A 12,479-nucleotide genomic window follows, 5' to 3' on the forward strand; every position below is an offset into this window, starting at 1 on the left:
ATACAAACTTAGGGATGACGATTTGGCCACAGGTGAAAATGATCCATGGCCAGCCTCTAACTTGTTCCCATGAGGGAATAAGTAACCTCTAATTAACAGTTTTGCTGCAGCTGCCAAGAAGGCAATACTATGAATATCTAAGAAAAGTATGTGTTGAACGTTAGGTTCAACATCAAGATCAACCACCCACATGTGCACACGTAGACTACCTTTCAACATGCAATTAAAACTCTTTATGCCAAACTGCACCATAATAAATATATGTAGTTCTACAGAAATTTGCCACTAAATATTTATTTACTTATATATGTAATATATTCAAATTTTAAAGCTTAATACAAGTGAATTAAGCTTTGATTAGATCTAAATATCTAGAAAAAATATTAAGACAAAGAACACTTTAAAACAGCTTTGGATATCAGAAAGATTACATTTAAGAATATAAGCTTCTCTGCATTGCTGTGGGAACAGGTGACAGCAGTGTGGTAAATACACATCCTCGACCGAGTTTTAGCCTGGCAGTGTTCCAAAAACAGAAAAGGTTAAAAAAAAAAAAAAAAAAAGACTGCACGACAGATATAAGATTAAGACTGTCTTGTTCTACCACTCTTGGGGTCAAGTGAATACAAAATAAAAGGGCCCTCTAAGAGTAAGAGATCAGTCTCTGCTCCAGGAAAATAATGAACTGGAACTCTATGCTTGTCTGTCCATTACCTGCTCTAGATTTCCTGGGTGGCAGCTACCATCTGCTGGACTGACATTTATGCTTAACTTGGCGCCTCCACTATAGATCTTCTTTAATGTCTACTTACTCTGTTGGATTTACAGTAGAGACTAGCATGACAGCAAAAGGGGTGTATGTGAAACAATGATCCCAAACCAAAGAAGGAGTGTGAACCCGCTGGCATACAATTATGCTGAACTGCCAAGAGAAAGCGAAATAATTCCACTTCACTGAATACAGCCTTTTCTTTCATGCTTACATTTATTTATAGAATATTCAGTGCTGGCAAAATCCTGGGCATATATAAGCCTGCCCAGCATCAGTTTCCTTGTTAAAAAGATGACCGTAACTTTCTTAGTCAGATGTCATTCGTACAGAGGAATGTCTACCCTTAAGAAAATCCTAAAATAGATCAATGGGTGATTACAAAAAAATTTATAGCAGTCTTCCCTTAAACGGAACTCTTATTTTCAAAAGGATGTTTGACTTGTAATTTTTTTCTAGAATACATCTAATGTATAATGTGAAACAGAACACTAGTTCCTAAAACTGAGTTGTCTAAAACTTTTGTACAAGGAATCCTAGTATCCTTTATTAAAGTTACTCCATACGAATAACAAATTTTAGACAATGCATAAGTGACCCATATCCAACCAGTATCACAAAGGTACAGTTTTCATGTATGTAGGGTAATAATAAAATTCTAACAGACTGTAAAAATACTCTCAAAATTTCTATTTAAGAATTCAATTTCATGGCTTTAACTTCACTAAGAAACAATTTAGACACTCTAAAGTCAACACAATTAGGAAAAAACATAACAAATAGTGTAAAGAACTGAAGATCAAAGACCATCTAATTCGCAAGTAAAACTTTAAAAAATATTTCCCTATGAGAACCAACATTTAACCATTTCTTCCCTCAAAAGAACAATCCAGTCAGAGGTTAGGACTCTAAGCAGGTATGAGAGAACGGGCCCCTGGACACTGCTGTCAGCACCACCCTCCCCCCTGGCGCTTTAGACCAGGTTTGGTCCAGTTAAGAGCACGACCCCTCCTCCCAGACCACCAGAGTCAAAAGGGTCAAGTGCATGGCAATTACCCTTTACGATGCTAACCAGCCTCCTCAGCAGTGAAGCTAGGAAGCTGAGAATGGTGTAATTAAAACTTGATTTTAGTTTTGCCTCTACCAGTGATCTTTCTTAAGAAATTTAGCATTTCTGCACCTGCTTGAACCTTTGTAAAGAAGAGACTGCTCAGCAGCAGTAATTTAGTCATGGCAGAAAGGGATCCTGGTTCCAGTTCCCCAGTGTTCTAGACATTAAATGACAAGGATACTTAGCAAAGTTGGAACACAAATGTTCACATGCAAAATTCTGTTGTGTCAGTTCCTTAATGCACATGCCCTGCATGACACACCACCACCTAACGATGGCTTCAAAATCAGAAGTTTTTCATGAGAAATACTGATTAATCAGAAAATGGCAGTGGTCTCTATGTATACACAGCAGTCTATAGCAATGACCCATGAAGTGGGCATCTGTCCACACAGGCAAGGTACAATATACTTGGTCTTCAACTAGGCAGGCCCCTGTGGCTCCAGACCTTCCATTCAGGGCTCACTTTCATTCTCCTGGAGTATGTCCACACTCACCTACGTGAATATGTAAGTTGCTCATTCGTTCAAGCCTCGACTCAGAATTACCAGCTCTACACACTGATGACTCCCAAGTGTGTTTCTCAAGCTCAGGCTCTCCTCCAAGCCCCTGCCTCGTTTTACTAGCAGTCTGTTCTACCCCTGCTCGCCAACAGCACCCATGATCCAAACTAACTCCAGAAAGGCCCCGCCCTAAATCTCCCCTTCCAAGCTTTCCCATCTGTGTAGCCAGCATCACTATTCACATCGCTGCTTAAGGTAAAACCCTGAATGGCTCTTTCCTCCTCCTGCCCCCAATGCCCCCACCACCTCACAAGCAATCCAGAAGCAAATGCCATCAGTTCCATTTCTACAGTGTACCTCAAATCCTCCCACTTTTCTCCGTCTTCAGCAGCACCACTCTGGTTTAAGCTGCCATCACCTCACATCTGGAAGAGTCTCCTAACTGTTCTCTTCCCATCTACAGTCCCCCAGTCTTGCCCCACAGTCCGTTCTCCACATGATAGTAGTCTTTTAAACTCAATTTAGATCACATCACTTCCTTAACTTAAAACCCTCGCAGGACTCTCAACTGCACTTGACTAAAACCCAACTCATCACTATGCCCCTAAAGCCTGGCCCCTGCCCGCCTGCCTAGCCAATCTTCTCCTGGGCCGCCCCTCCTCCTCGCTGATTACACTCCAGCCTAGCTGACCTTAGTGACTCAAATGTCCCACAAAGATTCTTTCTCTCCGAGGGCCTTTACCCAGGTTATTATTTCACTAGCATTCTTTATATAGATGGTTCCTTCCCATCCTTCCAGTCTTAATGCAATGGCATCTTCTAAGAAAGCCCTTCCCTGACCACACAAGCTAACGTGGGACCTCCATCTGAATTTTCTGACAATACTTTGCTGTTTCCTTAATAGTTTTTCTCAACGATTTGTATTTACTATATATTTGTTTATATAGCATCTTGTTTGGCACATGGTAAGCCAAACTTTTTCACCGAATTAATGAATAAGGAGAAATGCCTTAGGCAAGGCTAATTACAAACACTTCCTACTGGGTAATATAATATGCAATAAAAAGAAAGCTTACCTTGTCAATTTTTTTCTTTTTAACAGGGGGTTCAAATCTATCATTGACTCCAAAATACTGAGTAAGTTCCTTCCACTGTGTTTGACTTGAGGTCTGTTCACTACAAGCAGACAGACAAAATTTTATACAAAATGTATTCATCTTTATTTTTACTGTTTTTAATTGCTTACTACAGTTGTAACAACCAATTCTTTTGTAGGTTTCAGAAGTAGTTCAACTATTTGTACGAATTCTACAATACTGTTTAAAATAAACAAATATTTTAAATTCTACCTACCTATGAGATTCTTCTTCATTCTTCAATTTACCTGGAAAGAATTCACAAAGTGTTAATACCTAAGTATTTGGTTATTTCAAAATGATGTTTATTAAAAATTATTGAGCTAAGTTAGTCACAGTTTAACATTAGCACTATTGACAATTAACATGAATTAAAACAAAACACCTTTTCTAGAGCGTTTTCTTTTTTTCCTGAATCTTGAAGATGAGATTTTCTGTTCAGAGTGTTTTTTATGCAATTCTTGAAATTTCTATACAAAAAAAAAAGCAAATATATTTTGAAGCAAAGCATACACTCAACATGTTAATAAAAATATTCTAGCATTTATAAACATATAAATTTAATGAAAATAGTTCAGTCTTGAGATGCTCTGTTCTCCAAGATTCTTTCACAACCTGAGGTCTTTATTTCTAATTAAGTCAATTTATTTCTAGATAGATCAATCTAATAATCTGAAAATAAAATTCAAGGACTCATACAGATAACAAAATGATAAAATTAAGATAAAAACTTCTCCTGTATCAGGATAAGCAAAGTAGCTAATCTTACTGTTTTCCTCTTTTATTAAAAAAAAAAAAAAAAAAAAAGCAAGTCTCTGAGTGGCCAATGGATTGACCACAGATCTACAATTAATAAAAGAATTCTGAGTCAATTTTTCCTATCACCTGCCAAGAAAATATACATTCTGACCACAGCACACAGGCACACGAGCATGTACAAACACAAGCTTTCATAAGAATACATTGGAGAAAACCTACGCTCCACATATGTAAGGGAATTCCAGAAGGACACTCTTCATATGCATTTAAATTTGACTCTGCTTCAGTTTTTGGTCCATCTTTAGGGAAATCTGAGAGCTCTGTTTTTGTAATGGTCCCATCTTCTTTATCTTCTTTTAAGTTAAGTCCAGAGTTCTCCAATACGTCATCTTCAGAATTCAACTCAACATCACTTTCATTTAGGCCAGGAGGTAGCAGCCCACTCCACATCTTTCCTTCTAAAGAAGAATGAATTTACACTTAAAATAGACATGCAAAGAATTTTAAAACCATTACAAGATACCCAAGGAGTCTAATAATTATACCAAATGGTTTGGAACAGTCCAAGTAAACTTAAAAAAAAATCTATGTTAAAATAATTAAAATCTTTGTCTTTATAAATTAAAAAAGTGTAACGTAGTTTAAGCAAATTTGTTACAAGACAGACCTACAGATGAATGACTTAAATAGGACCTTGATTCTCTATTATATACATAATTTTGCCTAAGAAGAAAATCCAGTAAAAGAGGCTAACAGTATACAATGCAGGCAACCTAAGAATTACAATACTATAATTCAAGCTATAATAATTAGAGAAGAAAACAAAATAGGATGTTTCAACTGTGCTTGAATGTATAAAACTTTCAAGGGACTTACTATCTAAGGAGCAGGAAAACAATTATTAAAAAGAAAATTTTAAAGCTGTACAACCAGTTTGAAGAAAGTATGGTGGTAAAAGGATGCCCCCCCCCACCCAAAAAAAGAAAAATGGAAAAGGATGTCCTAGTTTAAAATTTCATACTGTTTGCTAAAATAATACTAAATGGAATATAATCCTAACATTTTAACAAAAATATATTGCTCTTTTGACTAAAACTAATGTTAAAATTCGGAATAACATTTAGCATTAGCTATACTGCCCACTGGTAGAGAGAACCATTAACTATTGTTAAGTTTAACAAAAATTATTTTGAAAAATTAGAGTTGTAATCATTTACTAAAACTATGATAACTGAGTACATTTTCACTATTAATCTCCATGGCACAGTCTATTTTAGCATACATACTGAGCCCAGACCAGTATGTTCAAAAGATGCCTAAAATAGAGAAGCTGCTTGTACTGCTCATGATTTATTATCTATGTGAATGAATAAAATGGAAGGATGAAAATTTTTGCTGAGTTTTCTGCCCCCTGTTGTGACTAGCCCAGTAAGAAAACCACCCCATTGTCTCTGAGACAAAGGCATCATGGGCTTTCCCATAACTCTCAATAATGGATTCCGGGTAAATTTAAGGACCTCCTCTCAGGTCCAAAAGATCAGATCTTTGTACCGATCCCTGCTGCTTTGTACCAGACTCATCAGTTGTTAGCTGTCTGAAACCAAAACATTCTCTTAGCTTTTCAGGAGGAAGGACTCTGACATCTAACTGCTCCAACGTAATCCTGACTCTACCACACACTAGTGGCACGTGGGAATCATTTTTAACCTCTCTGACCCTCAGTTTTCCGTCTGGAATATGGGGGTTATTCTGATTAAATAAGGTATGAAAACACTCAACACAGAGTTTGGGAGGTTTTAGGGGCTTGATTATTGCTAAGTTCTTTTCACTGTTATTATTTTTGTGGCCACGTACTACATTTTTATAATATCTATTATGGCTGGCAGCATTCAAAAGGTAGTTTCTAATGTTTGAAATGTATTCACTTAATAATTGATGCAAATTGTTTAGTGAATTTCCATAGTCTGACATGAAGTTTCTATAAAAAATGCTGGTATCTGGTTTTCTGAATAGAGCAACAAAACCCAATGCAAATTACCAGGAAGAAAATGGAGCTTAAGCTTCAAGGCTCCTCATGTGTACAGGTCCTTCCAAAACACGATACCTAATTTTCTATTTAGAATCTGTATTCTTTTTTTTTAAAAGAGGAGAACAAAAATTATGAAAACTCCAGGCTCCATAAAACCTGGATCCATTCCTAAACCTGGCCTGAGGATTTTAAAAGTCAGAAAGCAGGTCATCTTGAGATACTTTGTTGGCAAAAAGGACATCATGTTAAATATGCCAATACTGAAAAACAGATGAGATACTATTAATAAAAATACTTTTACTATCCTGAGGAGCAAGGGGAGGGGAGCAAACTTAAGCTCCAACATGACTTTGACTCTGGCATATAACATACCTTTAGGCTCATTATCCATTTCAGGACTTAAGGATGGTGACAAATATCAGATTTAGTTTCTTAGCATAACTGGACAGTTTCTTTTCCCTGTCCACAGCATCTTCTGCATGCCCACTGTGCCAGGCACATTTTAAGAGATTAGATCAGCAGTATACAAAACAGGCAAAAATGCCTAACCTCATGGACCTGACCTTCTATACACATGACAAGCTTCTGTCCATCAGCAGCCAAGTACCACTCGGCCCTCACTTCAGTTGTGGCTGCTCAGAAAGGCACATTCCTCTCAGACAGGTGCAGTGCTTCAGCTGGCCACCATTTCAGCACCTCCACAGGGGAAGGGAGAAGCATCTGTGCTGTGGACACCCAAATATGCCCCTCAGTTGCCCTGGAGACGGCATGCCGTTCATCAGCCCTCAAGCAGTGATCTATCTTTGAACACTTATTGGACTTTCTCAAAATCATCCGCTTTTAGCTTTTACTGATGTGGCATTAAGATCTGGTTTCAATTTCATAAACTATATAAATGTCTAACCAATGTACTGTATACCTGAAACTAATATAAGTTAATTAATTAATTAATTCATAAGAAGAATTGTCTTCAGTGTGGCATCGGCTGGTACAATTTCTTGTGCTTGCCCACAGAAAAAAGAAAAATTAAAATAAGTTTTTAAAAGTGGACTCCATGTCCAAATTCATAAAATAAGGCAAAATTCAAATAAGGTATGTTTCAGAACTCAATTACAGAACACCTTTAAAGTAATGTGCTGTTCTCCTGTAACTATAAAAAAGAAAAACAAAAACAAATGTAACTCAGTGGCCACTGATAAAGACGGATAAGGAATTAAGGAGGCGGCCAAGTGAAGCTGTCCACATGAGCAGCAGCAGCTTGACCGTAAATCAGCTACTGTGGACTGGCTGCTTTGTGGCATGATTTGGGCTTCATGTTTGAAGACACTGTCTTCCTAGCCACAGCATATACATTCTTTCACACATTTCCAATTGTACTATATTACCAAGTGGAACAATGTTGGGCTACTCTGGAAGTATGATTTTCTATTTCTTTGAAGTCTCTCTCACCTCACACCTTTCAGAGTATATTCCTTTATTTTAAAGCAGATCACTCCAAATTACCCTTTAAATGTGAAAATTACTCAGCCATTCTCAAGAGATGTGATATACCAGAGAAGTTTTTTTAGCATAGTTTCTAGCCAGGTCTACACAATAGCCCATGTATTAATACATACCTTTTCATTTTTTAGCCTGTAACTCAATTTTAATTTAATCACTTTAGTCCCAAAGGGGATAATGATTCAGCATCCCTTTCTTCTCTATGGTTTTGAATATCACCTTCTTCATTTCATAACTCTTTACTTCTAAAGTTAAGATTTTTTTCCCATTCCACAATTATTCTTTTAAAAAATTCTGTGTATACTACACAGAACACATCTTTAGTCCTGGGCTGACGCAATTTACTATGAACTGAAAATGTTTATGTATCATTCTAGTCTGAATGGCTGGATTTTCTTTTGCCCTTGAAAACCAAGCACAGTCACTATTTATTTAGCACACTTGGTCAGATCGCAATGCATGACGAATGACACAGTTCAGCAATTCCTAATCGAAGGTGCTTGCAAAGTTTTACGAAGCTAGTAAATGTAGTTCTCTAAGTTTATTTCAATATTCCAAAAGCTCAACATGTTTTTTACCCTCAATATTGTCTACCTTTAGGTGAGGAGACTTAAATTCAATGAAACATTATTCTTCACCACATACTCATTGATTGGAGGCTCTGATTTTTATTTTTAAAAAAACTAATGAATATACTTTAGTAGACACAATATTTCAAAATATGGCACCCATGGAGATATCAAATTATAATAAAAAAAAAGGCTTTAGGTTGTGAAAGGATTGGGAACAGCTGGTATAGCAGGGAAAAAAAAACAAAAAAACAAAAAAAAAAACATGGTTTTGAAGGTCAGAGGACAGGTTTCTAGCCCTGAGCAACAAAACTGTGGACAAGCCACTGCATTTTTTTCTGGGCCTCCATTCTTAAGCTATAAAATGAAGGTCTGATCGGATGATCTCAGAGATGTCTTGCAGCTCTAAAATGTTTCCTTATGGATCTTTATATTATATGTGCCTAAATACCCACATATAATAGTCACCTCATTCTTTGCTTAACACTCCATTCTCTCCCAATCAGATGCAATAGTGATTAAACCCCAATGCGCTAGTAGATAAGGTTCTCTCCCCAACCTAGCTATTACAGCCAAGATGACTAGTTTTCAGTTAGACTCTGCACTTCACACAGGACACCTGAAAGATGCTCTGGAGAAAGGGAAGGAACCCCCAGTTATGACAGAAGAAACAGAACCAGAAAAAGGGAAAAAAGCAGGTCATTGCTATACATGGTAAACAAACAATGTGACAGCCACTGATTTACCATTAATCTCACAATCAACCTTCCATTAGGAATTACTACCTCTGACAACTAAGGTAACTGACTTGCTTAATGCACTGTAATCCACTTATTTTACAAAAATGGAACTCGATGGCTTCAAATTGTAAACTTTGAGGACAGAATTTTAAGTAGCAATATATTCTTGGATACAAAGATTTGAAAGTGAGTCTGAAGAATGACTGGCCTGTAATCCTAGACTTGTTAAAATTTAAGAAAAAAATTTTCTCACTTTTTAAGTGCAGAAAGCGATGTAAGATGCTATACCAAATGGTATATATGAAAGTCACATTTAGGTAACATTGTCACATTTTCTGGGCAACCAGGCAGCTGCTCATAACTAAAACCCAAAACATATAATCTGAGCAGTTTAATGAGTACTAGTGTCCTGTCTCTAATATTTAAGAATTTCAATTCCATTTTCACCAAGTGAAGCTGTCTTATTTCTCATATTTGGTATCCAATTAGAAATAATCACAGAAATCTGAACCCTTTCTGATATGAATTTAATCTTACTTGTATCATAAACATAAACCACCATCCATCAATCTGAAGATCGTGTTAAATAATTTACACGATAATCCGTTTCTGTGACTTGGAAATAGTCTTAACTAAAATACTTTTAACATGAATCAACATTACTGTAAATATTCTTCTTACTTTCATGAAATAGACGTGTTCCCTCTTCTCAAAAAGGCAAAGTACAACTGAATCACAGATCAACCAATCCGATTACCCAGAGAGACTACGGATTTTGCATGTGTGTTATGTTTTAATTAAAGAGAGTGTCTCTTTCTGTTTAGTCAAGGCCTGGAAAACACTTCCTCAGGTCCAAGAAAGATTTACAGTTAACCAATAAATACTCTGTCAGGCTCATTTTAAATCGGAAGCTGCTGTGAGAATACTTACACGACGTTCAAGACTGCAAAAAGGTGTCTCTAGAAACGTACAGCTTTCCCTGCTTGGTTACACAACCCGGACTCCCTGGCGGCCGTGTCACACTCCAATTCCCAAACGGGAGGCATCCCGTCCCGGGCAAAGAATTAAGTTCACACTCCAATTCCCAAACGGGAGGCATCCCGTCCCGGGCAAAAGAATTAAGTAAGCGCCGAAGGTTCTGGTGCAGGATGTCTAACCTGCTGACATTCCCATGAACTGCAGCTCTTTCCCGGGACACGGCAATTGTAAACAAATTGTAAAGTTTCCCTGATCGACAGCCTCTGCAACCCCCGCACTTTGGCCGGGGTGGGACGGAGAACCCCTCGCCCACCGGCAAGCTGGGGCAGACGCGGCGACGCCCCTTCCGAACAAACCGGAGGCCGGCCCGGCCGACGCTCCCGCGGGCCAGGGCCTTTGTCGGCCCGCGGCGGGGCGGTTCGGTTCAAAGCCTGTGAGGCTGCCTACAATGGCTCCCCGGCTCCCCGCACCGGCCTTCCCCGACCCCTCACGCCGGAGCCCGAGCCTGAGAGGAGCCTGCCCCGCAACCAGCCCTACTCACCGGTTAGAAGCGGGTCGCCCGGCAGCCATCTTAAGACCCTGCCAACATCGCGCCTTCTCATTGGCTCTCGCATCTCAGCCAATGGGATGGGTCCATTCTGGCCTCCGAGTCGTCATGACAACCGGCCCCGTTCAGCTCTGCTTTTAAAGTAGCTGAAGAGAAGTGGCTTGTTTCTTCCTACTTGTTTTTTTCTCACCGTTTTCGCCTTTCTTCTGGTCGTTTCTTAAGGCTTTGTTGTTTCTCCATTCCCTGCCATACGCCGGTGTTGACCTAGACCTTGACCTGAGTTCGTTCCACGGGGAGGGAGAATCGCTGCAGCAGCTCTCTAGGCCCTTCTGGAAACGTTTCCATTCGTTCATCCTTTCCTCCCTCCCTTCCTTGTTTTCTTTCTGCACAGACTTATTACGCAGGCATACTGCCAGGTTCTGTTTAGCAGAAAACGGTCCGACCCCTGCTCTCGTGGAGCTTACCATCTGGTTATCGTCCAAGCTGCTTCACTGGCCAGCTGTGTGGCCTTGGCCAAAAGCTTATTTACTGAACTGCTTTTCCGTGGCAGCCAGTATTTTAGACCCTGAGGAGGGGCTTGGGGAAAGCATAGAAAATAAACAAGGAAAAAACAACAAAGAAAAAAAAAAGTGCTGTGAATAAGACAGAATAATGTGACCATGATGAGAATGGAGCTATTTTAGAAAGGCTTCCATTTTCTGAAATAGTGTTCTGTAATAATAAGAGTAAGTATTTCCTATTTTCTAGTGTCATAACGATTATATAAGAAAATACACGTAAAGCCCTTAACCTATTACCTGGCACACAGTAATTTTCAGTCTTAGCTATTCGTTATTATTAATGTTATCTATAATGCCTTTTTTTGAAACGTTATAAAAATTTTTCGTGGTACTCAATACTATATAGTATAAACACATCTTTAACTTTAGTACTTAACTATCCATTGCCTCACTCCCAATGTCTCCCAGAAGGTGTGCCGAGTTTATGGAATAGTTTTCTATAATCCCAGAATCAGTAAAACCTGAATTGACAAGTTTGGGTGACTAAGGTCCTTCTAACATGCTCACATTCCTTGGTTCTAGAATAGAAGCAGAGCTGAGCGACTTAAAGATCAGTATGAAATTATCTTGGCCAAACGTGCCCAGTTTTTCAATGAAGTTTTCTCTGAATCCCAAATCCTTAAAAAGTTAAGCAGTTAAAGGGTGTGCATAAATGTGCTGTTGTAGCTGCGGAATTGGGCCTCTTACTTGCTGTATTAGTCAGCTTGGGCTGCCGTAACAGAATACCACAGACCAGGCCGCTTAGGCAACAGAAATTTCTTATAGTTCTAGAGTGGGAAGTCCAAGATCAAGACACCAGCAAAGCAGGTTTCTTTCTGAGGCCTCATCTCTTGCCTTGTAAGGCAGCAACCATCGTGCTGTGTGCTCACATCATCTCTTCTGTGTACATATATGTTTACAAAGGAGAAGGAGGGAGAGAGAAGGAGAGAAAGAAAGAAAGAGGGAGAAAGTGGGGGAGAGAGAGGGAGAGAGGAAGAGAGCGCGCTTTCTTAGGAGGAGATTAATGCCGGCAGGGCTCCAAGCTTATGATCTCGTGTGACCTTAATGCCTAGAGTCCCCATCTCCAAATACAGCCACACTGGGGGATAGGGTTTCAACATGAATTTTAGGAATACACAAACATCAGTCCATAAAAATGCTTGTGGTAGAAGTATGACCAGAATGGGGAAAGAGCGCAGAGGGGGGGAAGAACCGAAACACGGAACAGGAAGGAAGTAACGTTGGCCCATTTAAGAACTATCTAGATTGTTTCTGTGTGTATTCCATCAAAGAACACTC

General features: G+C 38.9%; 1 protein-coding gene across 2 annotated transcripts in view; it reads right to left on the minus strand.

The window, feature by feature from the left end:
- The window catches only part of FAM204A (family with sequence similarity 204 member A), a 32,579-nt gene extending 21,817 nt beyond the window's left edge, over positions 1-10,762 (minus strand). The window contains exons 1-5 of one of the 2 annotated variants that reach the window (XM_016142518.2): positions 10,636-10,762; positions 4,498-4,736; positions 3,905-3,989; positions 3,737-3,767; positions 3,460-3,559 (exon numbers count right to left, since the gene is read on the minus strand). In XM_016142518.2, the coding sequence (XP_015998004.2) occupies positions 3,460-3,559; positions 3,737-3,767; positions 3,905-3,989; positions 4,498-4,736; positions 10,636-10,708 (528 nt within the window). In that variant the 5' untranslated portion in view covers positions 10,709-10,762. Of the gene's footprint in view, positions 1-3,459; positions 3,560-3,736; positions 3,768-3,904; positions 3,990-4,497; positions 4,737-10,046; positions 10,416-10,635 lie in introns of those variants that run through there. The other variant, XM_016142519.2, reaches the window with a different exon arrangement.
- Positions 10,763-12,479: the final 1,717 nt, after the last annotated feature.

The sequence above is a fragment of the Rousettus aegyptiacus genome, unplaced genomic scaffold (genome assembly GCF_014176215.1).
Source record: "Rousettus aegyptiacus isolate mRouAeg1 unplaced genomic scaffold, mRouAeg1.p scaffold_m13_p_6, whole genome shotgun sequence".
NCBI lineage: Eukaryota > Metazoa > Chordata > Mammalia > Chiroptera > Pteropodidae > Rousettus > Rousettus aegyptiacus.